Source organism: Zalophus californianus, chromosome 1 (genome assembly GCF_009762305.2).
Source record: "Zalophus californianus isolate mZalCal1 chromosome 1, mZalCal1.pri.v2, whole genome shotgun sequence".
In the NCBI taxonomy this organism is placed as follows: Eukaryota; Metazoa; Chordata; class Mammalia; order Carnivora; family Otariidae; genus Zalophus; species Zalophus californianus.
In genome coordinates, this window is record NC_045595.1 from 199,955,173 (window position 1) to 199,979,622 (window position 24,450).

General features: G+C 37.9%; 1 protein-coding gene across 2 annotated transcripts; it reads left to right on the forward strand.

The window, feature by feature from the left end:
- Nucleotides 1-4,449: 4,449 nt before the first annotated feature.
- N6AMT1 (N-6 adenine-specific DNA methyltransferase 1) lies at nucleotides 4,450-22,182 on the forward strand. Of its 2 annotated transcripts, XM_027586741.2 has the most exons (6): nucleotides 4,450-4,602; nucleotides 6,572-6,658; nucleotides 7,401-7,491; nucleotides 12,617-12,700; nucleotides 16,808-16,949; nucleotides 17,978-22,182. In XM_027586741.2, the coding sequence occupies exons 1-6, from the start codon at nucleotides 4,469-4,471 to the stop codon at nucleotides 18,082-18,084; spliced, it is 645 nt and encodes a 214-aa protein (XP_027442542.1). In that variant the 5' UTR covers nucleotides 4,450-4,468; the 3' UTR covers nucleotides 18,085-22,182. The 2 variants fall into 2 exon arrangements, with proteins under 2 accessions (XP_027442542.1, XP_027442543.1); XM_027586742.2 differs by lacking the exon at nucleotides 12,617-12,700.
- The last annotated feature ends 2,268 nt before the right edge of the window (nucleotides 22,183-24,450 follow it).

The window sequence follows — 24,450 nt, forward strand, 5'->3', positions numbered from 1 at the left end:
AGGACAATCTGAAGGGTCATCCCAGCCCCAAAACTCCCTGAACAGCCATCTGAGGCCTTTGTTACAACTGCAACACAGCTCAACTTCTCCCTCTACCCTACCCTCCTTATCTTTCCCTCCCAGATATTGTCTCCTAGAGAACTTTAGCAATAAGCCTTCTGTCTGCAGATCTCCATCTCAGCATCCGTTTCCAGGTAGCCCAATCTAAGGCAGACAGAAAGAATAAAAACAAAAAGACCTGAAGACATCTAGTGTGTCTCCATCTCTATGATTGGAATTTCAGCAGACAAGAACAGAGAATGGTGACTAACATGACATAATAAAATAAAAAAAAGAAATTTAAAAAAATTTAAAAAAAAAACAGAGAATGGAAGGGAAGGAAAAAAATCAAAGAACATATAAATAGATTTCCCAGAATTGATGAAAGATACTGATCATATTGAAAAAGTCCACCAAGTATTCAACAAGATGAAAAGTAAAATATATAAGATATATACAAATATATATTATATATAAATATATATTAAAAATATATAATATATATATTAAGAAAGTGACTTGCATGGGGAAGCTTGGGTGGCTCAGTTAGTTAAGCATCTGCCTTTGGCTCAGGTCATGATCCAAGGGTCCTGGGATCGAGTCCTGCATCAGACTCCTTGCTCAGTGGGGGTCAGCTTCTCCCTCTGCCTGCAGCTCCCCGTTTGTGTCTCTGACAAATGAATAAATAAAGTCTTAAAAAAAAGATCTAACGACCTAGTTAATGAGGTAGATCCAATTAATATAGTGAAGTCTATACTTTGAAACCAGAAAATAAACTTTTTTTGAGAGCATTTTCTAAGCACAGCACAAAAATAAGAAACCCCTCAAAACAGATTTAATCATTTTTAAATATCTTCATAGTAAAAAATATTGTAAACAAAACAAAAAGGCAATAGCAAGCCAGAGGGAAGTAATCACCAACCATTTGTGAGACACTTCCATATAGTATGCATTTTGTGTTTTTGCCCAGCACCCATATCAGCACCATGATTTTGCTCTTGGAGTACCATTCTGGCTATCTGGTGGTGATGAGGTCTCCCTCCAGGCCCCAAGACAGGTGTGAGGAAATCACTTCATCATCTACCTGGCCACAGGATCAATTCAGGCACTAGCACAGAACCCATTTGGGGCCAATAAGAAGGAGTAAATGATAGGACTTTAGTGCAAGCAACTGAAAAAGACCTCTGCCACTGAATTTATGGTATGAAGCTGTAAGATGCAGCCATCCTGGTACCAGAGCAAGGGCTAGACTGAGGATAGAGCTGAAGAAACAGAACCCAGGGATGAATCCCAGAGACATATATTGGTGCCTAAATAGATTAGACAGAAATACCCAGAATGCTCAACGTCTTTAAATGTATTGGGATGGAGTAGAGGGCAGGCAGGGGGTAAACAACTAGAAAAGACTTTGAGGCTGAACTGTGTTATATGGAAAACTATGCAAATGAAAGAGCAGTTATTACTAGGTGTTGGGAGTTCAATTACATTCCCCAAAAAAGATATGCTGAAATCCTAAACTCTCCCCACCCCACCCCATGCGTGTGTGTGTGTGTGTGTGTGTGTGTGTGTGTGTGTGTGTGAGAGAGAGAGAGAGAGAGAGACTGTTTTGCAAATGTAATCAAGTTAAAATGAGGTTAGGGGTGACTGGGGGGCTCAGTCGTTAAGCGTCTGCCTTCAGCTCAGGTCATGATCCCAGAGTCCTGGGATCGAGCCCTGCATCGGGCTCCCTGCTTGGTGGGGAGCCTGCTTCTCCCTCTCCCACTCCTCTTGCTTGTGTTCCCTCTCTCACTGTCTCTCTCTGTCAAATAAATAAAATCTTAAAAAAAAAAAAAAATGAGGTTATACTGGATTAGGGTGGGCCCCAAGCCCCATGACTGGTGTCCTTATAAGGAAAGAGGTTTGGAGAAAGAAAAGACACTTGGGAAAGAAGTCCACATGAAGACCAGGGCAGAAATGGGAGTTATGCTGCTGCTGCAAGCCAAGGAAGGCCAGGGATTGCTGCCAACCACCAGAGGCTAGAAGAGGCAAGGAAGGATTCTTCCCTAGAACCTTCATAAGGGAGCATGGCCCTGCCACCACCTTGATTTCAGACTTCTGTCCTCCAGAATTGAGAGGATAAATTTCTGTTGTTTTAAGCCATCCAGTTTGTGGTAATTTGTTATGGCAACCCTAGGAAAGTAATACACCAGATGATTATTAACTTCAAGAAAAAGCAAAAAGTTGTGCAAGGAAGAAAAGTAACAGGTATAATAGAGAAATCAGTTCCAAGTAGCATTTCTATAGGCAGAATAATGTAAAAATCAATCACTCAATCACAATATAACCATATTGGGAAGATAGGGAGAGGGGGCCTGGCAATTACATTTGTTTACTGGCAGCAGGAGAATCAACTTCTTGCCTTCTATCACGTGAACTTTACCTTCTATCATGGGAATTCAACAGATAATGTGAAAATTGAGAAATGAAGTAGTATCATTATAAGCTTAGTACATAGATATATGGATAAATGGCCAAAGAAACAGCTAAAAGTTGAAAATGGTCATCTCTGGAGAATGAGACATGAGAAATTAGATGCTGGTGTACTAGACTGGACTGTTTTCATAATAACTCATGTAGCACTATTTGGCCTATTAAATTATGCACGTATCAACTTTGATGAAAATAAAAACAAAATTAAAAAGGAAAAAATAGGCAAAAATGAACAGACAGTTCACAAAGGAAGAAATTCAAATGAAGATCATATGAACACATGCCTAAACTCAACCACAATCAGGCCAATTCAATTTAAAATAAATTTTAAAAATAAGTCTAATAATATTAAATCAAATATTAAGTCTGCCACCAACCAAGCACAATTACTTTGGAAAGAAATTTGGAAATTCGAAAATGTTTAGTAATAATGAAAATGTGTATACAACATGCTAATCCATTCTGGCTTGAATCCCAGGAAACTTTTGTTTCAGAAGGATCAGAAAAAACCATGTTTGAGAAAGTTAATTACAGTATTGTTTATAATAGTGAAAATCTGGAGAGGATTAAATGCTTACCAATAGATATTTATCCATTCCGGATAGGATATTTTATATTTTCATATAATACTATCTGGCAATGAAAAGGAATAAACTAACTTTATATACATGAAAACACAGAGTGAAAATTTTCAGTGAAAAAGAAATGGGAAGAACAGTTTGTCCAACCTATTACCACTGAAACAAATTTGAAGACACACTAACCATACACTGCTCATGAATATCTGAATGTAAAAGCATAAAAACATCTATTGGCGGGATACATGCTAAATTCATGAGAGAAATCTGGTTGGAGAGAGGTTTACAAAATGGAACTGAAGGCGAATGCAGACTTCATCTGTAATATGTTAGTTCATCTATTTAAAAACTCTTTTAAGGATGGGAAATCGGCTCCGCAGATTTTGGGTTTATGAGTCTCCATGATCATGTGAGCTAATTCCCTATAATAAATATTATATTATATTTAACATACATTTTAAATAATAATATATAATATAATATGTATTTTAAAAATAAAATAAAAACTCTTAAGGAAATATGAGAAAGTGCTATTGTCAATTCTGGGTGGTAAGTACTCAGGGTTTTAAAAAATGGAATCTGAGTACTTTTCTGTATTTTTATTACCCAAATTTTAAAAACTACATGTAAAAATGTTTCATTGGGAAATTTCAAAAATTGACTTAAAAAGAATGCAAATGCCTGAATAGTCTAAAAACCTATAGAAGATGCGCCCAAACAGCAGAGAACCATCCACTTAAAAAAAGCACTAAATCCATCCAATTTTATGGGTGAGTTCTACCAAATGTTCCAGAAACAATGTCCTAACTCATCCTGTGAGGATAGCATAATCAAAACAAAGCTAAATTATGAGCATTCCAATTCAGCAGGATATTAAAAGAAAAATCATCTTGCTAGAGTTTAAAAAAGAGTGCCCTCATGATTTAACAACAGGAAGGTAATTTTTATAATATACTACAGAAAAAAATTAAATGAGAAAAAAATCTTAAAGCTCAAAGCTTAAAGTTCAGTTGATGTAAAAACAAAAGTAAAATTTAGTAACCATTATATATTTTTTTCAATTCTTTGCAAACAAGAAACAGAAGAAAACTTAAATGTATAATAAATAAAAACACTCCCCTTAGTCAAAAACAGTCGAGGACGCCCTGCATCAAGTGCTAATCTACAAAATGAAATAAATTTAAATATTCGAAATAAGAAAGCAAATGTCAGCAGTTGCAGATTATAAAGCTGGTTACTTAGAAATTCCAAGAGCATTTACTGGCAAACTGTTAGAAATAACAAGCCCGGACTCCTCTCTCCGCATCCGGCGCTCCGCACCCCACCGCCGGGCCTGCGCACGCGCAATTTTGGCGCCTGCGCGTGGGACGGAGAGAGGGAAGATGGCGTCTCCGAGCTTCCCCACACCGCGGCACGGACACGTGGGCCGCGGCGCCTTCAGCAATGTGTACGAGCCCGCGGAGGATACGTTCCTGCTGCTGGACGCACTCGAGGCAGCAGCGGCCGAGCTGAGGGGGTGCGAGGAGGGCGAGGGTCCCCGCGGGAGAGGGCTCGGGCGTCCTGGAGAGGCGGCGGCGAAGGAGAGCCAGGGAAAGGAGGGATGCTGTCTGTCCTGGGGCGGTGTCAGCGTACTCGGCGAACACTGACACCAGAATGCCGTTGCAGACGATTTTCCTGTAGTTACCTGTAATGAGCGGGCCAGGGAGCTACCTACTTTTGCCAAGGTGTTGTTTTGGTCGCAGGAGCTCCTTAGCTCCTTTCCACGCCGGCGTGTATCTTTTCCTTTCAGCTGTTAGTCTGAAGAACGCAAGCCCCCGCGAGCAGCGATATTATAACACGTTCAAAAACCGAATATTACGAAAATATTGCTTATTAATATTAAAATTTTTAGTAAATATTAAAAGCTGCGTCGTATTTAATTTACTCCGTACACAAAAGCACCCTGTAGCAACGGAAGGGCACAAAAATGAAATGAGGTGGTGAGATCCAGGCGTGGAGAAGTATTTTTAAACCCACTGAACAGCGTTCTCTGCCCTGTACCAATATCCGCTTAGCCGTGTGTGGCTACGGAGCCCTTGAAATGTGGCTAGTGCACGACACAGAACGTAATTTTTCATTTAACTTAAAAATTTAAATAGCTACATAGCAGCCTATGGAATTTTCCCGAGCACTTTGTAAATAATAAAATTGACTTGTTCAAGTGCCCCCATAAATTTTAAATGACATGAAAAGTCATTGTAATTTTTTTTTAATGAAAGGAATTTGAGTAATCAGATTTATTTAAAGATCAGGACTTGAAATTGGTTTTCTCAAGATGAAACAGCTGTCAGACTTCAGAGATCTATATTTCTCTATTTTGTTTGTTTATCTCTCTTAAACCTGGTCAAATTTTTCCATATATAAAATGCCCCAACTCTTATTAAACTAGCTTTCCATTGTAAACGATGGAACTTTGGGATTTACTGGAATATAGAATGGTACAGTACTGATTTTTATGATTTGTCTTTTAGTCTCAAGATATTCCCGAAAGATTTACAAGCACAAATTGCATTGCAAAGTATGCTGTGAAAGGAGCTGATTTTGTTGTGAAGTCAGATTCTTTCTGGTCTTGGAATTCTGTTTATGAAAGCATGATAGTTATTTTCAAATAATCAACAGAACTTCCCACAGAATAAAGTTTTGTCAGATAATGTGGACTGGTTCCAAAAGTTAGAAGCTGCTAGAGTTTGTAGTTGGATAGTTGTTTGAGGAGTTAGTTGCTGGAGAGACCTCCCAAATCCCATCAAACCCATTTCTGTGATAGAAATAATTGGCGCTTTCCATGCATATGTAGGTTATAGGCAGGGAAATAAATTTAATTGAAAGATAAATACGGTATAATGAAGAATTTATTCAAAAGCATGTTAAAGTTACTACTAATATTCTAAGATCAGATACTCTGATATTTTCCCAGTTCAGTGTACAGCTGTACAAATAAGGAATTTCTTTGCTGCTCTAAATCTATTAAGAGAAAGGAATTTTTTTCCCTAGGATATGCTAATGGATTTGTGAATGTTCTGTACTTTTAAATGATAGAGGAAACATCTTTCATAAATAAATAATGTAATACTACTAACCCTATCATTTGGGGGAAATACTAAACTAGGAGCTCCTTGTGAGAAGGGTTGATGTTTTTCCTATAAATAATATTTTCAACCCTCAACCTTATTCCATAATTTTTATGTAATGTTTTATAGAAATTAATTGAAAGCCATTTATTTTATGGACTTAAATTACAAACTCCAAACAATTTTGAGTGAAACAATTAAATGAGCACAAAGTGGTTGTCAGAAATTAGTGTGTTTATAAATTTCTTTTATATTTCCATATATTTGTGGACAAGGGATGCTGGAAAAATACATATTAAAAGGAGATTGAGAGTCATTTTCTGGGATGTATATTTTTATCCTACTATACTCATATTTATTTTATTTTGCTTTTTTTAGAGTGGAAATATGCCTTGAAGTAGGGTCAGGGTCTGGAGTGGTATCTGCATTCCTAGCCTCTATGATAGGTCCTCAAGCTTTGTACATGTAAGTGTAAGTATATCAAATTCATCCATATCTTCCACTAAGAAATTCACTAGGGGTATGACCGCTCTAATGAAATCATTTTTGTAAATAAATAATATACACCTGAAAGGGTCTACTTAAGTATAATAAGGACTCAGATTGTGAATTATTCTTCCCTAAAAATTATAACTACATGTCCAAAACTTCCATCATACTACATAATTATAGAAGCAACAAAATAATTTTAGGGTATTTCTAAATTTGAAATTTTTTAGGTAAATAGTCTGATTACCAGAAAAAATTGGAAGTTACTTAAATTTTTTAAGAAAATTTGAGAATATGGAAAGTTTAAAGAAGAAAATAAAAGTCACTTCCGGTTCTACCACATGTGGTCCAAGTGTGTTTCTTTTTTTTCCCCATTTCCTATGTTTTTCATTTAACATGGTATCATGACTATTTTTCAAAAATTCCTTTTAAATTTCATTTTTGTGGTGGCATAGTAATCATTGGATTCATAATTTAGTAAATGCCTTCAGATGTGTATGCATGTATGTATATTTTCTACTCTTGCACATGTTATCAATACAACATTCTTTTTCATTCATATGACAAATCTTTGGTTTTTTTCCTTCACCATTATTAAAGCATTTTAATTTTTTTCTAAATCTGCTTTGTATAAAAGCAGCGGAACGTTTTTTAATTTTTCAGTAATAGGTTTGCCTCATGGTCGTAAGATATAGTTTTCTTTCTTTTCTGTCTCTAGGTGCACTGACATCAACCCTGAGGCAGCAGCTTGCACTCTGGAGACAGCACACTGTAACAAAGTCCACATTCAACCAGTAATTACAGACTTGGTGAGCTGTTCATCCTTGTCCAATAATAGTTAATTTCCTTTTCAAATAAGTTAAGGTTAAGATGGTTAGGTCAAAGAAGCTTGGGTGATTAATTAATTAACTTTTAATCCACTAAATAGTATAGCCCATAATTTACAAAGTAAATTCTTGACTGTTGTAATTCATCTTGTCCAATATTCAAAGGGAATTTCTACTGTCTTGGAAGGATCAGTCATCTTTTGGTCAGAAGTGACAGAGAATCCAGTTCACACTGGCTTAAGTAAAGAGAGTGTGGCTTCAGGCACAGCTGGCTCCAGGAACTCAAATGATATGATAGGCATCTTTTTCTTAGCTCTGAACTTCTCTATTGGCTCTATTTCTGGGTAGTCTCCCTTCATGGTAAGAAGATACTTGCATGTCTGTATCTTATTTCTCAGCAAACACCTCCCTCACCCCTCCGTGGAAAGAAACTCTTTCTATTCAGTTAGTCTAACAAGCCCCAGAATGAGTACTGCTTGGATCATCTTAGATCATATACCATCTCTCAGTCTCTCACTATGGCCAAAGGGGATCGAAATATGGAGATGACTGATTTAGGCCTGAGTCATAGTCCCACCCCAGCAGCTGCATTGGGATAAGCCCTACCCAAGCCACATGGATTGAGAATGAGAGGAGATAGAGCTTACCCAATAGAGATCAAGGAGGTAAAATCAGAAGAAAGGGGAATGAGGCCTGGGCAGGTGAAAACGACACATCATAATTACAGAACCATCGTTTTATTTTAAGTTACACATATATTTTCCAGTTGCAGTTTTCCTTTAATATTTTAATTAGTAAAACGTGGATAATTTTGGATTTTTGTTGTTATAAGTGCTTTTTTGTAAGCAAAAAATCATAACAGCATGTACCAGGTAGGGATAAGAAAAACGCTTTCTGTGCTTCTTGACCTGTATTATTCTTACAGTGGTAAGAGTATTTAGCTTTTCTGCTTTTTTAAATTCACAAATGACTTTTCAGCTTGGAAGGAATTAAGCCAAATATGTAAAAAATTCTTACCTATTAGAACTTGTGACTGCTATTAAAAACTAGATTATCAAGAAAGATACTCAGGGGGCGCCTGGGTGGCTCAGTTGGTTAAGCGACTGCCTTCGGCTCAGGTCATGATCCTGGAGTCCCGGGATCGAGTCCTGCATCGGGCTCCCTGCTCAGTAGGGAGTCTGCTTCTCCCTCTGACCCTCTTCCCTCTCATGTGCTCTCTCTCTCTCTCAAATAAATAAAATCTTTAAAAAAAAAAAAAAAAGAAAGGTACTCAGGTGATTTACATGGGATCACTGTGGTGGTTTTGCCCTTTAAAATTTTAACTTGTTTCTTTACTGTGTCCATGATTAGTGTTAAATATATGTTTTTGATATAATGATAAAACTTTAGAGATACAAGAAATTCAGAATATCTTTTTTTTAACAGAGGTAGAAACTGAGGTGAGGTTCATTTTTTAAAGTCACATAACTAATAAAGTGTTAAATACAGAATTTAAGCCCAGACCATGGGAATCTAAATCTAGGGGTCTCACAGCTCATGGTAGTCCATGCCAGAGTCAGCTGTTTCAGTGGTTCCCGGTGATGGTGACACTGAGTACTGACAAAGAAAGAAGGAAGTAAGCGTTAGCATAGGTATTATGATCCACTTACAGAACTCTCTGTTTGTTTATATTCAGAACACTGAGCATAGATTATCACAGCCGTGATACAAAGTCATTGTTCTAGATAACTAAGCTTACCTGTTTACAAAGTAGTACCTTTTATTTTGCTTCTTTTTTAGTTTTAGAAAAAAGACTTTTTTCAGATATGTCATATGCCTTTCCTTATATTCCTAAAACAAACTAAACATAACTTTACCTTTGATTGATTCAGGGTCATTAATATGAACCTTAGTTGCTGTTCTGTGCTAGGTGTGATAATGAGGCTTATTCAGGGCTTTGTGTCTTTACACTGAGTAGCTAGAGCCTGCAGTGATTTTGAGTTTTTATTTCTTCTCCTCTTTGTCTCTCTCTTCACTTGCTTTATGTTGTCTTATTTTCCTATTACCTGTTGGTGGCATTTTCACTCTCTCTTTCCATGTGCTCTGTGCTAGAATACCGAACAAGTGATTTAGTTAAACTTGGATTTAAACTAAGAGTTCGGGGTGACTGGGTGGCTCAGTCGTTAGGCGTCTGCCTTCGGCTCAGGTCATGATCCCAGGGTCCTGGGATCAAGCCCCCCATCAGGCTCCCTGCTCAGTGGAGAGCCTGCTTCTCCCTCTCCCACTCCCCCTGCTTGTGTTCCTTTAAAAAAAAAAAAAAAAATTAAGAGTTCAGGGGCTCTGAAAAAGAGCCTCTCATATGAATAAAGTACATTTTGCTATATGGATTTAAAACTTCTTGCCAGAGGCCTTTTTTGCTTACTTCCCAATTCTTGGATCTGTTCTAATGCTCTAAGATCACCCAAAAGCTGAATATGGATGGGTGAGAGATGTGTGTGATTAGACCTTATATCCAGCCTACCGTGACTTCCTTATTTAAATCCATTTTCTTTGTAAACTACATCATTTTCCATGTTTTAATATCCATTTTTTCCTTTATTTAAAATCCAGTACTGCAATGATTATTAGTATATAGTACCTCAGAGCCATTATAAACAATTACAAAGCAAATTCTTTTCTAGTTTCCTTACTCAACATTTCTGGAAAATTACCTTCTGGGCTTTTTTTTTTTTTTAACAATGTGAGAAACTTAATTTCTTTATGTAATTGAAAATAAAGCTTTTGGTTATTTCAAATGTATTTCCTCACTGCAGTATCACTACTGAAAGGAACAGCAGATTCACTAGTCACCTTCCTACTTGCAGACAAGGGTATACCTGAATCACTTCCCTCAAAAATGTTATTCTTCACTTTTTAAATAAATAGGGAAAGAAAAGTTACCTCTGTAATATCTCCTCAAAGATGCTATTCGTGTATTTTCTTTGAACTGTATAGTTAACAGGCTTATTACAATGACAAACATAGAATTGCTTTTAGAAACCTGGATAAAATGGAAGTTGTAAGGCGGTGTTTCACACTGTGTGTAAATAGCCCAGTGAGGTGCCCAGTACTGAGATGGTATGACTGAGTATTAAATAACTTTGAATCACATAAAAGCTCTTTCCTCTCTAATTCTCCTTTAGCCATTTTGATTACATCTGGGAGAAGGTCTCAGTTTTAACACCTTTTAAACACTTGCAAATGTCTCGCTTTTTTTTCTCTTAAAGATTTTATTTATTTATTTATTTATTTATTTATTTATTTGAGAGACAGAGGCTGTGAGAGAGCACGAGCAGGATAGAAGGAGAGGGAGAGGGACAAGCAGGCTCAAGCAGGGACCCAGATGCGGGGCTCCATACAGGGCTCGATGAGGGGCTTGATGCGGGCCTTGATCCCAGGACTCTGGGATCATGACCTGAGCTGAAGGCAGATGCTTAACCGACTGAGCCACCCAGGCTTCCCTGCAAATGTCTCTTTAACAAAGAGACAGATGGCCTGGGTCACTCTCAGATGGCAGCAGTAACTATAACCATAACATTTTTTTATTTATATCATATTTACCCTTGTAGTCATTTCTATTTTCAGGAAGTAATACTGATTTCCCTTTAGAACAAACTTATTTAACAGAAAAAGGTCCATTTAATGAAAAATATTCAGTAAATAATGGTAGGTCCCTGTGCATATATGAGAGAATTATAAGAATGTTAATGAAATACCTAACACTTTGGACCCTGCCTTGAAGTACTTCAGCTATTCCATCTCAAGAAACAGCCTCAGGGGGCACCTGGGTGGCGCAGTCAGTTAAGCGCAGTCGGTTAGGTGTCCGACTCTTGATTTCAACTCAGGTCATGATCTCACGGTTTGTGGGATTGAGCCCCGCATCAGGCTCTGAGCTCAGTGGGGAGTCTGCTTCCTTTCCCTGTACCCCGTTCCTGCATGTGTACACATGCGCTTGCTCTCTCTCTCAAATAAATAAATAAATCTTAAAAAAAAAAGAAAGAAAGAAACAGCCTCAAAATTCATGGGCAAGAGTCTGTACAATGTGGTAATTGAAGGAAATGGCTTTAGGGGTGAAAACCTATCCAGATGTTGTGTTTTTACTTTACTATACCTGTGACAGTGCAGGGTGACATGACCAGACATGGTTTTTTTTTGTTTGTTTGTTTGTTTGTTTTTCAAGATTTTTATTTATTTGAGAGAGCAAGAATGAGAGAGAGAGAGAGCACATGAGAGGGGGGTGGGTCGGAGGGAGAAGCAGAGTCCCCGCTGAGCGGGGAGACCAATGCGGGACTCGATCCCGGGACTCCAGGATCATGACCTGAGCCGAAGGCAGTCGCTTAACCGACTGAGCCACCCAGGCGCCCACCAGACATGGTTTTGTGAGTATGTATGTAATTCAGTCATCAGAGGGATCAAAGAAATACTTTAAATGGCATCGTGCCCTAAAAGCACTTTGTTTAAAAAGACATTTTTGTTGTGGTTCCACAGAAAATTGCACCCAGTGGTTTAAAGGTTTACAAAATGCCAAACAACTGAGATTTTCAGTGTCTCTTCTACTTTTTTTAGTCCTTTCTTTGATATCTAATTGTTCCAGCCAGTATATTTATGAATAATTAAAGTAGAAAGCAAATATAAATATATATAAATATATATACACATGTATGTATCTTCTGATGTTTTTTGTCATCTCATAAAACATTTCTCTTGGTTATAGAAAATAAATGTTTAAGTTAGAGCACTAGCTTTAAAGTATCTGTATATCGATATAGAACATAGGAGAGCTTGCTTCCTTATTTAACCTTCTAAAAGTGAACCCAGAGTGTAAACATATGAGCTGTCAAAAAGCAGAGGCTTTTGGGCATTTTATGTTCATTCTCTTAAATAGTTTAATTTCCTATTTTTAGGTAAATGCATATAATCTATATCTGAATGAAAATGTAAAAATATTTATCTCCATCTCTGTCTACAATTTTAGCCCTCTAACACATTGTTCTCTAAAAACATGGGAAGAAAGTCTTTTTAAAGATTTATTTATTTATCTATTTTAATTCTGAGTCCAGCTTAAAATTCTGACTATTGAAACGTTTAGGTCAAAGGCTTACTACCAAGATTGAAGGAAAAAGTTGATCTTCTGGTCTTTAATCCCCCCTATGTAGTGACTCCACCTGAAGAGGTAAGACATGTAACAAGATTTAATTATTAATATTTTCAGCTATTTTCTTTATAAAATCCAATGAATTTCATTATATGACATTAGTCAGCTGCTGAGTAACACAAACTGGTCTGATATTACTCCTAATTGTCAATAATTAAGTATGTTGGTAGATGTAGGAAAGGAATCTCAAACTAATGGAAATACAGTGACCCATATTCATCCTTAAAATTCCCATCAAAATCAGGCCATATGTTTAAATTTGCATGTGTGTGTGTCCTTTACCATGAATGGCAAATTTGCAAAACATTATTTTAAATCATCCTTAAATTCCTTATAGGAATTCTTTCTGAAAGTCAACGATTTCCTCCTTTCACAGGTGTTTTGGGGGTGGCTCTTATTTCAGGTAGGGAAAAGAAACATCTTGAAATATATGATTTGGAAAATCTCAATAATGAAGAGGTAAATCATATCCCAGTTTATTTATTTTTTTTTTTAAAGATTTTTTTATTTATTTGAGAGAGAGAGAATGAGAGACAGAGAGCACGAGAGGGAAGAGGGTCAGAGGGAGAAGCAGACTCCCCGCAGAGCAGGGAGCCCGATGCGGGACTCGATCCCGGGACTCCAGGATCATGACCTGAGCCGAAGGCAGTCGCTTAACCAACTGAGCCACCCAGGCGCCCTGTCATATCCCAGTTTAAAGAGAGAATGGTCAAGGCAGACAAAGTTTAATAACAAACTAAGGCTAGCTTTCCTTGAATTATTCATGACCCTGTTTTATTCATCGATGAATCATTCTCTGGCAAGGCTGATAAACATTACATTCTCCTCTACTAAGATGGCAAAAGTCTCTGTAGCTGCTATTACTACTAAAGGCAGCTAAGCAACTAAGAACTTGTTGCTCCTCTGACACAGGAACTCACTTGAGAAGGAAAGTCATAAGGTGAACAGAGATTGAGGGCAATGCAACTTAATACAACTCTTTAGGAAAGACTATGTGAATAAATATCAAGAGTGATAAAAATGTTTCAGTCCAATAATTTCAGTCCTTGAGATATAATTTAAGAAAATCATTTAAGGGACCCCTGGACAGCTCAGTCGGTTGAGCCTCTGCCTTCAGCTCGGGTCATGATCCCAGGGTTCTGGGATCGAACCCCGCATTGGGCTCCCCGCTCGGCAGGAAGCCTGCTTCTCCCTCTGCCTGCCACTCCCCCTGCTTGTGCGCTATCTCTCTCTTGCTGTCTCTCTCTGACAAATAAATAAATAAATCTTAAAAGAAAAAAAATCATTCAACAGAATAAAAGTTGACATTCACAAAAATATGTTTATGGCATGTTTATTTATGATGACAAATAATATGAACCTATATATGTAACAGAGGAGATGTAGTTAAGTAAATCATGGTCTATCAGGTCTACAAACTTCTGGCAAGACTAGTGAATGAAGAGGAGATTCTGGGAACATGGGGACATGTATGGGCTTCCTTTCTCCCACATTCCCACTACTAAGCTCCATAGTTGCTTCTCCTGAGCCTTACAGCTGCTGGAACATGGAGATGATTGGGAGGAGGCAGGACCTTGGCTCTTTCACAGTCCCAACAGCGAGAGCTACTGTTGTAATTCCCATGAGCTAAGCAGTTAGCTGGGCGGCAGAATCAAAGTGTAGGACAACGAAGATTTCCTTGAGCTTAAAAACATGTTTTACAAAATAAAACACTAGGAAATGAATTAAAAGAGAATCTGGTCTCTGTCAAGACCTGAATCAGTGTCCTGGAAACCAGATGAAAGATTTCAGTGCACAGAGCATGAAGATAAAAAAGGAAATCATGCAGGCAAAAGATAAGAGACTTAGAGGTTAGATCCAGGAGACATAATATAAAAATAATGGGAGTCTGTGCATATAAAAAATTGTGGCTATACTTACTAGTATATGTAGAGACATGAGGTTAGGTACTTCTGGCTTGTGCCCGTGAGCTATGAAGGATCAAGAGCAGGTACAGCAAGGCTCAGGTAGCAGGCAAACAGCGGACGACCAAACGTGACTCCTCCCTGTGAAGATGGAAACCCTCCCTCTGTGGTCTGTAAGAATGTGCTTGGTGCCTGGAAATCTTCCCTTAAGGGGAAGCAGATAAACCTGGCTGAGCGTCCCTGGGGAGGCACATAAACAAGGTCTAGCACAGAGGGGTACTAGTCCATTCTGGAAGAGAATAACGAAAGACAGCCTTATCACCAGGCGCTCTTTCCACAGACCACTTTACCTGATGAAACATCCATAGAATGGGCTCCACCAAAATAGGGGGGTATACCAAGGAAGAGGAAGACAGGAGCCCCAGAAAAGTAATTCTAGGAATGCCAGGAAAGGGAAGTCTCTAGGAGGAAAGTCTTGACAGAAAACAGAGGAACTAATAAATTTCCTAATATAATTTACTTTGTGGAAAATTGTATTGAAAAGTTTATGATAGATATGAGAATAATTTAAATTACATACAAAAAGGGGCTCCTGGGTGGCTCAGCTGGTTAAGTGTCCGACTCTTGGTTTTGGCTCAGGTCCTGATGTTAATGTGTTGTGTGATCGAGCCCCACATGGGACTCTGCACTCAGCACGAGGCTGCTTGGATATTCTCTCCCTCTGCCCCTTCTCTGCTCCCTTGCTCGCTCTCTCTAAAACAAATAAATGTTTTTAAAAAATTAGATACAAAAAAATTTAAGTAAATGAATACATTAGATGCTCATCAATAGCTACATAAGATATGATACTTTTCCATTATAAAATATTAGGCAGGGGCACCCGGGTGGCTCAGTTGCTAAGTATCTGCCTTCGGCTCAGGTCATGATCCCAGGGTCCTGGGATCGAACCCCGCATCGGGCTCCCCGCTCGGCAGGAAGCCTGCTTCTCCCTCTCCCACAGCCCCGCTTGTGTTCCTGCTCTCACTAACTCTCTCTCTCTGTCAAATAAATAAATAAAATCTTTAAAAAAAAAAAATATTAGGCAGCCATTTAAAGAGTAAGTCAGAACCACACCTGATCACATGAAGAGCTCATCTTAAGGTATTGTTGAGTGAGAAAAGCAAGATATGGGGTAAAAATATAGAATATAATCCTGTCTTTGTAAAACATGGACAAAAAAAGAAAAAAACGTGTGTGTGTGTAAGATGGGGAAGGAGCAGACAAGCAAAACAGTAAAAGGGGAAAGTGCAATTTTTTTAAAAAGCAGGTATATGAATGTATTTCCCTTATTTATAAAATAATATACGTATATAGTTACAGGTATAAAGAAATTTAATGGAGAAATATATACCATTTAAATGAATAAAAGCAGTAGGCATGATTGTATACCATTATTTTAAACTAAAATATGGACAAAACCATTGAAGGATATAGAAGGAAAATAATTGTTAGGGTTAAACTAGTTTTTGAATGGTTTCTTTAAAATATTCTTTAGTTTTGAAAATGATATACAGTGATAAGAATCTAAAGATTTTTAGTACCGTATGAACTCTCATGTGTTTTGTTTCTACGATAGAATTAGATTGTTATGGGGAAAAATGCTTTGGTGAACCTTTATATATTAAATAGCTTCCTTAAAAAGGTCTGTACAATTCATACTTTAAATCTAGAAGAGCCAGATGCAGCAGGACATGTAGTTTCAACAAACTTCCTGCAGAGTAGATCTCTTATAATGCAAGATTTCCCTGTTAGTTTCTTTCTGATTGTTAAGTATAAGAATCACCAATGTCTATCAATATAAACATTGCATAAATAGTAACAACGTTTACTAAGCACTTGATATTTGCAGAGCACTGTTTTCAAACTTCAAATATATTTCCTCTGTTATTCCTAGCAATGGAAAAAATTAATTTGTTACCATTTTTCTACTTTAACAGTTAAAATTATTGTTTTTCTGATTTTACAGATAAGGGAGGGAACTAATTCACAAAAATGACAAACTTCCATAAGGTCATAGGGCTAGGAAATGGTGGGGCACAGATTCAACTTTTCTGCCTCCTGGACAGCAGTAAAATACAAAGTATATACTTGTTTGATGAATGTTACTTGTCAAGAAGATTCTGTGTGTGATTCTAAATGTAACTTGAATCAAAACAAAACGGTCTTTTTTAAATGGTCACAGGTAGGAAGTCATGGAGTAGAAGCCGCTTGGGCTGGTGGCAGAAATGGTCGGGAAGTCATGGACCGATTCTTCCCACTGGCTCCAGATCTTCTGTCACCAAGAGGATTATTCTATCTGGTTACCATTAAAGAAAACAATCCAGGTAATCCAGACTAGTTATCTTTTAACCACTTACTTTGCTGAAATCAAAAGTTAATAATGTTAAAGACTATAAAGTAACCTGAAATACTGTAAATATAATCACTGACAACAGCTCACACAAGCATAACATTCATATTGAAAGAAGAGAGATTTTTAAGATACAGTTTTTTCTGGTTTTAGAAAGTAGTATTTTTTTAAAGGGAGAGGACAGTTTTTCCCCTATTTGATAAAATAATATTCAAACACAAAATCTGTAATTTCTTCTTTTAACACCTCACCCTGAATATTATGAATTTTCTCTCCACATTGTAGTCTACATGCCCTTGACAATTCCGCTATGTACTCTTTAGTTCATGTGAAGTTTTGTTATGAAAGCTAGCTCATGGTATGGATTTTTAGATATTGGTTTTCAGATGACTCCGTACAAAATTGACCAAAATCTTTCTTCTCTTTCAGTACACAAGTTTGATTTTCATCTTATACCTTACATCCTTAGCCCCTCAAATCACATAATGATTACTAAGTTTTGCTCTGTTTGTAAGTCCATTTTCTTAATTCAGTCTTTTTAGTATCACTTATTTACAAAAGGGAAGGTGTTCCTTTTTTCAATATACCTGAAGGAAATAAGCTATTTCATTTACTTTCACTGTTTAATGTCACTGTACAGTTTGTCCTACTTTCATTGACTTTTTTCATCCCAAAAGAAAGGCCAGGATTGGAGCCAAGCAACTAAACTAATTACTTGCTATAATGACAAGTGTAATTAATGTTTCTGTTGAGTCCAGAGTAGGCCACCACTGCAAAGCAAGCGTTCAGTATGATTAGAGCTCTCCACGACACCTTGCAAATGCAGGTGCTCCCATTTGACCGAAGTCCATTTTAATAGAAATTTACTTGGTATACATTGTTTCCTCAGGTAAGTAGAATTTGTAAATAGTCTGCGTTTATCATCTTATTAAACTGTTTAGTGATCATACACTCTTCACTAGATGATTTTAATTGGATTTTACCTTTTAATTTTTATTCTAGAAGAAATTTTGAAAACAATGACAACAAGAGGTCTACAAGGGACTATTGCACTTTCCAGGCAAGCAGGCCAAGAACTCCTCTCAGTCCTGAAGTTTACCAAGTCCTAACTTACTGTGTGTGCTGTGTATTATGCTGATTTTATATATTGATATATATATTATATTGAATATATATGTGAATATATATATAGAGAGAAACTGAATGTATTTCACATATTTTGAAACTGAAGTCATTTCTTCGTTAACAAGTGAAATTGTCAGGTTATATAGAAAAAGGTGGGAAGGGCATTGCATTCCCTTTTCCCCAGGTAATCAAGCCTACAGAAATAGTTGCATAAGTGCTAGTAAATGCATATAGAATATATATTATTTGCATTTTACATATAAAACCTGAACATGAGTGATGTATCCAGTCACTAAACATGAGTCAGGTCTGAAGGTGTTTCTAATGTACTATTGAGGGAAAAAAGCAAATTACAAAAGGGTATGATCCTGTATGTATAATTTTGAAACCCAGCAGAGAGGGTATGTGTGTATGTGAACATCGGAACGTCTCAGAAGATACATGGCAGGAGGGAACGGGGGACTCTTGCTCTCTTAGCATTTGCACAATGATAACGTATGGCTTGTATAATTTTAAAAAGGTTTTCATTTAAAATTTTTTAAAATTCACTTTCACTTGTTCATTGTCTACATTCTGTTTCTATTATTTAGAATGCCTTCTGCCTCCATGTTTCTCCCTGGTCAGATTGTTCCTACCTTTTATCCTTTGTCATATATTTCTGTTTTCTTCTTGCCTATATGTGTAGGATCAGAGTGAGTGGAATCTAGAATTTATTTTTAATTGGGCTACATCCAGAATCAACTGCAGAAGCTTTTTAAGATTATAAATTCCTAAGCCCGACCATAGACCCGTGGACTCCTCTGCTGAACAGACCTAAAAATGGCATCTTTTAAAACGTGCTTCCTAGTGTTCCTTAAGGTAGCACACCAAATTTTAGAACTATTTTGTTTTTTTTGTTTTTGAAGATCTATCTATTTATTTGACAGAGAGAGAGCACAAGCAGGGGGAGCAGCAGAGGGAGAGGGAGAAGCAGACTTCCCACGGAGCAGGGAGCCTGACACGGGGCTTGATCCCAGGACCCCGAGATCATGACCTAGGCTGAAGGTAGACACTTAACTGACTGAGCCACCCAGGCGCCCCTAGAACTATTGTTTTAAATCACATTCTTATTTAATGTTTAGGACAATGTACAGAAAGAGTGGAATTACCCTCCTTTGAATTTCAGAAAGGTCAAATAACTTGTTCAAAGAAGCACAGTAGTTAAAGGGTAAAGCCAGTATGGCAGCACTCAGACAAATCTGACTCCCAAACACTTTCTTTCAATTTGCTTATATGGCTTTAAGCAGTAAAGATGTCAAAATTAGTATTTACTTGAATCTAATATCTGTAAATATATTCCCCTTCCCAGAAATAGTCATCTGAAATGTTACAATTAAAAAAAAAAAGTCTAAAAAAACTTAGAACTTTATTATGGGTCTTTAGTTATAATTTTGGAGAATGGGGTCTTGAATATTTTCAGATAACATTTGAAACACTTTAAAATTCACATAGAAGACGACTGTCAACATAGGAGATTAAAAACATAGAAATGCTACATAAATGACCCCAAAACTTCACATGCATAACTGTTAATGGACTAAATTGTGTCCCCCCCAAATTCATATGTTGAGGTCCTAATCCCCAGAACCTCAGAAGGTGAGTGTATTTGAAGATGGGCCTCAAAGAGATAACTAAGATTAAAGGAGGCCATCAGGGTGGGTCCTGATCCAATCTGACTGGCCTCTTTACAAGAGATTAGGACATAGGGAGACACCAGGGATGCTTACACACACAGAAGCAAACCACATGAAACTCACTGAGAAGGCAGCCATCTGCAAGCCAAGCGGGGAGACTGCAGAAGAAACCCAACCTGCTGACGCCTTGCTCTTGGACTTCAGCCTCCAGAACTATGAGCAAATAAATTCCTGTTGTTGAAGCCACCCGGCCTGTGGTATTTGTCATAGTGGCCCTAGCACACTAATACAGTGATTAAAGACAGGGCAATACCTGCATTCTGCAAACAAGAGAGAGCAGTGCTAGCGTGAAAAGTGGATGCTGTGTCCTGGTGGTCAGAACTGTGACCCGGAGCCTTCAGGAGGAGAGGTGCAGATCCAGCTCTCTTCGTGTTCAGAAAGAGCTGTTAAATACAGGAAGAAAGAGGACCTGTAAAACCACATCATTTAGCCCAAGGGAAGCAGCAAAACAAACCGTCATACCCTGAATGAAAAGAAAAATAGTAATAATCTATTACTATTATAGATTGTGCTACCCTCTGTTGTAGGATTTAATTCATCTTATTTATGTGAGGTAGGAACATTAACATGAAAAAGTCAACATTAAAACTATCTAAACCGTTGCTCACCAAGAAGCTACAATCAATGAGAGCAGAAAAAAAAAAAAAAAAAAAAAACACCTAAGGTATATAAACAGTGGAATTGTTATATTCAGATTGTGGAATGTTTGACATGTTTAAAGAATTAACATAAAGAAAAGCTCATACAAGAAGAAACTGGAAAGAACAAATTGAAGTCGACTTTTAAAAATGAGAAATAGAGACATGGAAATGCATTAGTGTTAATTTGTGCTTACCAAAAAAAAAAAAAAAAGAAAAAGAACAAGAACAAAAACAACAAACAGTATTTTAAAACAAAGGAGTGATAATATTCCATTGCAAAATTAAGTTATAGTTCTTTTACTTTTTTTTTCTTTCTTTCTCACACTGGGAAGAAAAAGGAATACAAATTAAGATAGGACTGAAAAAAGAAAAATTTAGACAGGACTGAAAAGACTCAGGAAGAGATTAAGAGAAATATAGCCATGTTAGGAACCTTTATGACTAAATGTAAATCATTCTATGTGTAGATGTAGGATGTGATTCATACATATGCTAAAATTACTTTGCATATAAAATAATACAATAATACCAATGCCTATCTCCATTCTGTTTTCATTTTTCTTTTTATGTAAACTTTGTATTGAGGTGGAACATAGATTTATAGATTGTATATGTCTTAGGTGTCTAGCTTGATGGATTTTTATGAAATCAACATCCATTTAGACTACACCCAAATCAAGAAATAGAACATGACCAGCATTCCAGAAGCTCCACCAGATTTCCTTCCCAGTCACCACCTCCCACTCACCAAGGGAAACCATTGCTTGGCTTTTTGTGTTAGTTTTTTATTTCTGCATAACTAACAGCTCTGACTTTACTGCTATTAGCACAAATTTAAGGTCTCACAGTTTCTCTGGGTCAGCAGTGTGGGTATAGTGAGCTGGATTCACTGCTTAGAATCTCACCAGGCTGTAGGAAAGGTGTTGGTCATGGCTGTGATCTCATCTGGGGCTCAGGGTCCTTTTTCATGTGGTCGTAGGACTAAAGTCACTTTTCTGGCTGTTGGCTAGGGATAATTCTCACCTTCTTCAGGCCTCTCTTGAATCTTTGTACCATGATCACCTCCCCAGGCAGTTCACAAAATGGTCGCTTGCTTCTTTATGGCCAGCAGGAGAATTTCTCAACCTTCCAAATCTACAGTGAGAGCCTAGAATCTCTTTGAAAGGGCTCATCTGATTAGGTCAAGTTCACCCAGTATACTCTTCTGTTTAATTAATTATCCGAACTCAACTGATGAGGGACCTTATGTAACCTAATTACAGAGAGAAATAAAGTCATTCACAAGTCCTACCCACAGTCAAGGGATGGGGATGACGCAATGCATGTACACCTGTGGGAGTGAACCTTGCAGGCCATCTTAGAATTGTGTTATGTTCCTTCTACTACAGATCTGGTCTTCCTACTTTGAACCTGTATTAGTGAATCATATGATATATACTCTTTGGTGTCTAGATTCTTTCATTCAGTAGTGTTTTTATGAGATTCTTCCATGCAGTTGTGCACAGCAATGATTTATTCATTTTCACTTTTGTATATTCTTATTACTTCCATTGTATGAATATATCAAAATTTATCCATTCTACTGTTGAATATCTGCATTGCTTCTAGCTTTGTATCATTGTGACCACATTTGTATCTTTCAGCAAACATGTATGCATTTCTGATAAATACATACCTACCAGTTATCTTCAGCTTTCATAAAAAGTTTTCCCAAAAGTCACTTTTTAAAAAATGAGAAACAGAGTCCCTAAAATCAAAACCCACAATGGACAGGGTAAATAGCCGAAAAGAGAATGAATGAACTGAAAAAAATTCATCAAGTACTGCCCAAAGAGATAGAAGGAAAATATGAAGGAACAATAAGGATTATGAAAGATAAAACACACAAGAGTCCCAAAAAGAATGTAAGAAAGATGGGGTGCCTGGGTGGCTCAGGTCATGATCCCAGGGTCCCGGGACCCTTGCTCCGTGGGAGCCTGCTTCTCCCTCTCCCATTCCCCCTGCTTGTGCTCTCTCCTTCTGTCAAGTGAATAAATAAAATCTTAAAAAAAAAAGAAAAAGAAAAGAATGTAAGAAAGGCAATATTTGAAAAGATAATGGCTAATATTTTTCCGGAATTGACTTTTTAAAAAGAAGACAGACTCCGGAAGCACAAACAAAATAAAGGGAAATCCACACCTAGCCATAGCATAGTGGCATTGCAAAACATCAAAGGCAAAGCGATCTTAAAAGTTAATCAAAGGGAAGGAACGACTCACTGGTCAGCAGGGGTTGGCAAACATTTTGTAACTAAAATATTAGAGCACAGCCCTGGCCATTCATTCAAGTATCGTGTGTGGCTGCTTTAGCCTACAGAGGCAGAAGCTGAGTAGTCACAGCCTAGACCACAGAAACCACGTGGCCCATAAACCACAAAATATTTACCATTTATCCCTTTAATATGTTTGCCAACACTGCTACAAGGGAACTATAAAGTAACAACAGATTTCTTTTTTTTTTAAAGATTTTATTTATTTATTCATGAGAGAGAGAGAGAGAGAGAAGCAGACTCCCAAGGAGCAGGGAGCCCGATGCGGGACTCGATCCCAGGACCCCGGGATCATGACCTGAGCCGAAGGCAGACGCTTAACCATCTGAGCCACCCAGGCACCCAACAACAGATTTCTTAAACAGCAACAAAGGAAGCCAAAATCCGGTGGAATAATACCCTCACAACAAAGGAAGCCAGAAGCTAGTGGAGTAACATCCTCAAAGTGTTGGGAGTAATGGTCCATCTGTTGGTTTCCAACAAAAGTCTGACAAGTAAGGTTTGTAAAAGTAGATAAAAATGAGGGAGTTTACCAATGAGATCCACAGTAAAGGAACTTCTAAAAGGTGTATTTCAGGGGCACCTGGGTGGCTCAGTCAGTTAAGCATCTGCCTTCAGCTCAGTTCATGATCCCAGGGTCCTGGGATCGAGCCCCACATCGGGCTCCTTGCTCAGCAGGGGAGTCTGCTTCTCCCTCTCCCTCTGCCACTGCCCCTGCCTGTACTCTCACTCTCTCTGTCAAACAAACAAATAAACAAAAGGTGTGTTTCAGGGAAAAGGAAAAACATCCCAGAAGTCTCAAATGGGGGGGCGCCTGGGTGGCTCAGTCAGTTAAGCGTCCAACTCTTGATTTTGGCTCAGGTCATGATCTCAGGGTCATGAGATCAAGCCCTGTGTTGAGTTCCGTGGGTGGTGGGGAGTCTGCTTAAGAGTCTCTCTCTGCCCCTCCCCCCACTTGCACACACGCACTGTCCTCTCTCTGTCTCTCTCAAATAAATAAATAAATCTTTAAAAAAGAAAAAAACTGGAAATAAAGTGATGAAGGAAGATAGACAAATCAACAAGGTGAGATAGTTCCCTTAATAGCTCACTGTACTGGGTTGAATAGTGCCTCCCCCAGATTCATGTCCAACCAGAACCTGTCAATGTGACCTTATTTGGAAAGAGGGTCTCTGCAGATGAAATCAAGTTAAGATGACATCATTACTGGGTTAGAGTGGGCCGTAAATCCAATGTGACTGGTGTCCTTGTAAGATGAGAGAAATTTGGATGTAGAGATGCAGATAGAGAAAATGCCATGTGAAGATGAGGAAGAAACTGGAATGATGAGTCTGCAAACCAAGCAATGCCAAGGATGGCTGGCAACTAGCAGAAGGTAGGAGAGGCTAGAAAGGATTCTTCCCTAGAGGCTTCATAGAGAGCATGGCACCTTGACTTCAGACTTCTGGCCTCCAGGACTCTGAGAGAACACATTTCTGTTGCTTTAGGCTATCTACTCTGTGACACTTTGTTCCAGCAGCTCTGGGAAGCTCATACACTGACAGCCCCAATGCATTGTTAGAAATGGGCACTAAAGAATGATAAAAGATTTACACTTCACCAGGCAGATATTCACAGTTCTAAACTTGAGTGCAACTAGCAAACTAGCCTCATACTGTATAAAATAAA

Bases quoted from the DNA above. Each gene is read 5' to 3' on its own strand.
- N6AMT1 (XM_027586741.2), top strand. From the start codon at position 4,469: ATGGCGTCTCCGAGCTTCCCCACACCGCGGCACGGACACGTGGGCCGC. The intron at 6,659-7,400 runs GTAAGTGTAAGT...TTCTGTCTCTAG, and splicing joins GGTCCTCAAGCTTTGTACAT to GTGCACTGACATCAACCCTG. The intron at 12,701-16,807 runs GTAAGACATGTA...AAATGGTCACAG, and splicing joins TAGTGACTCCACCTGAAGAG to GTAGGAAGTCATGGAGTAGA.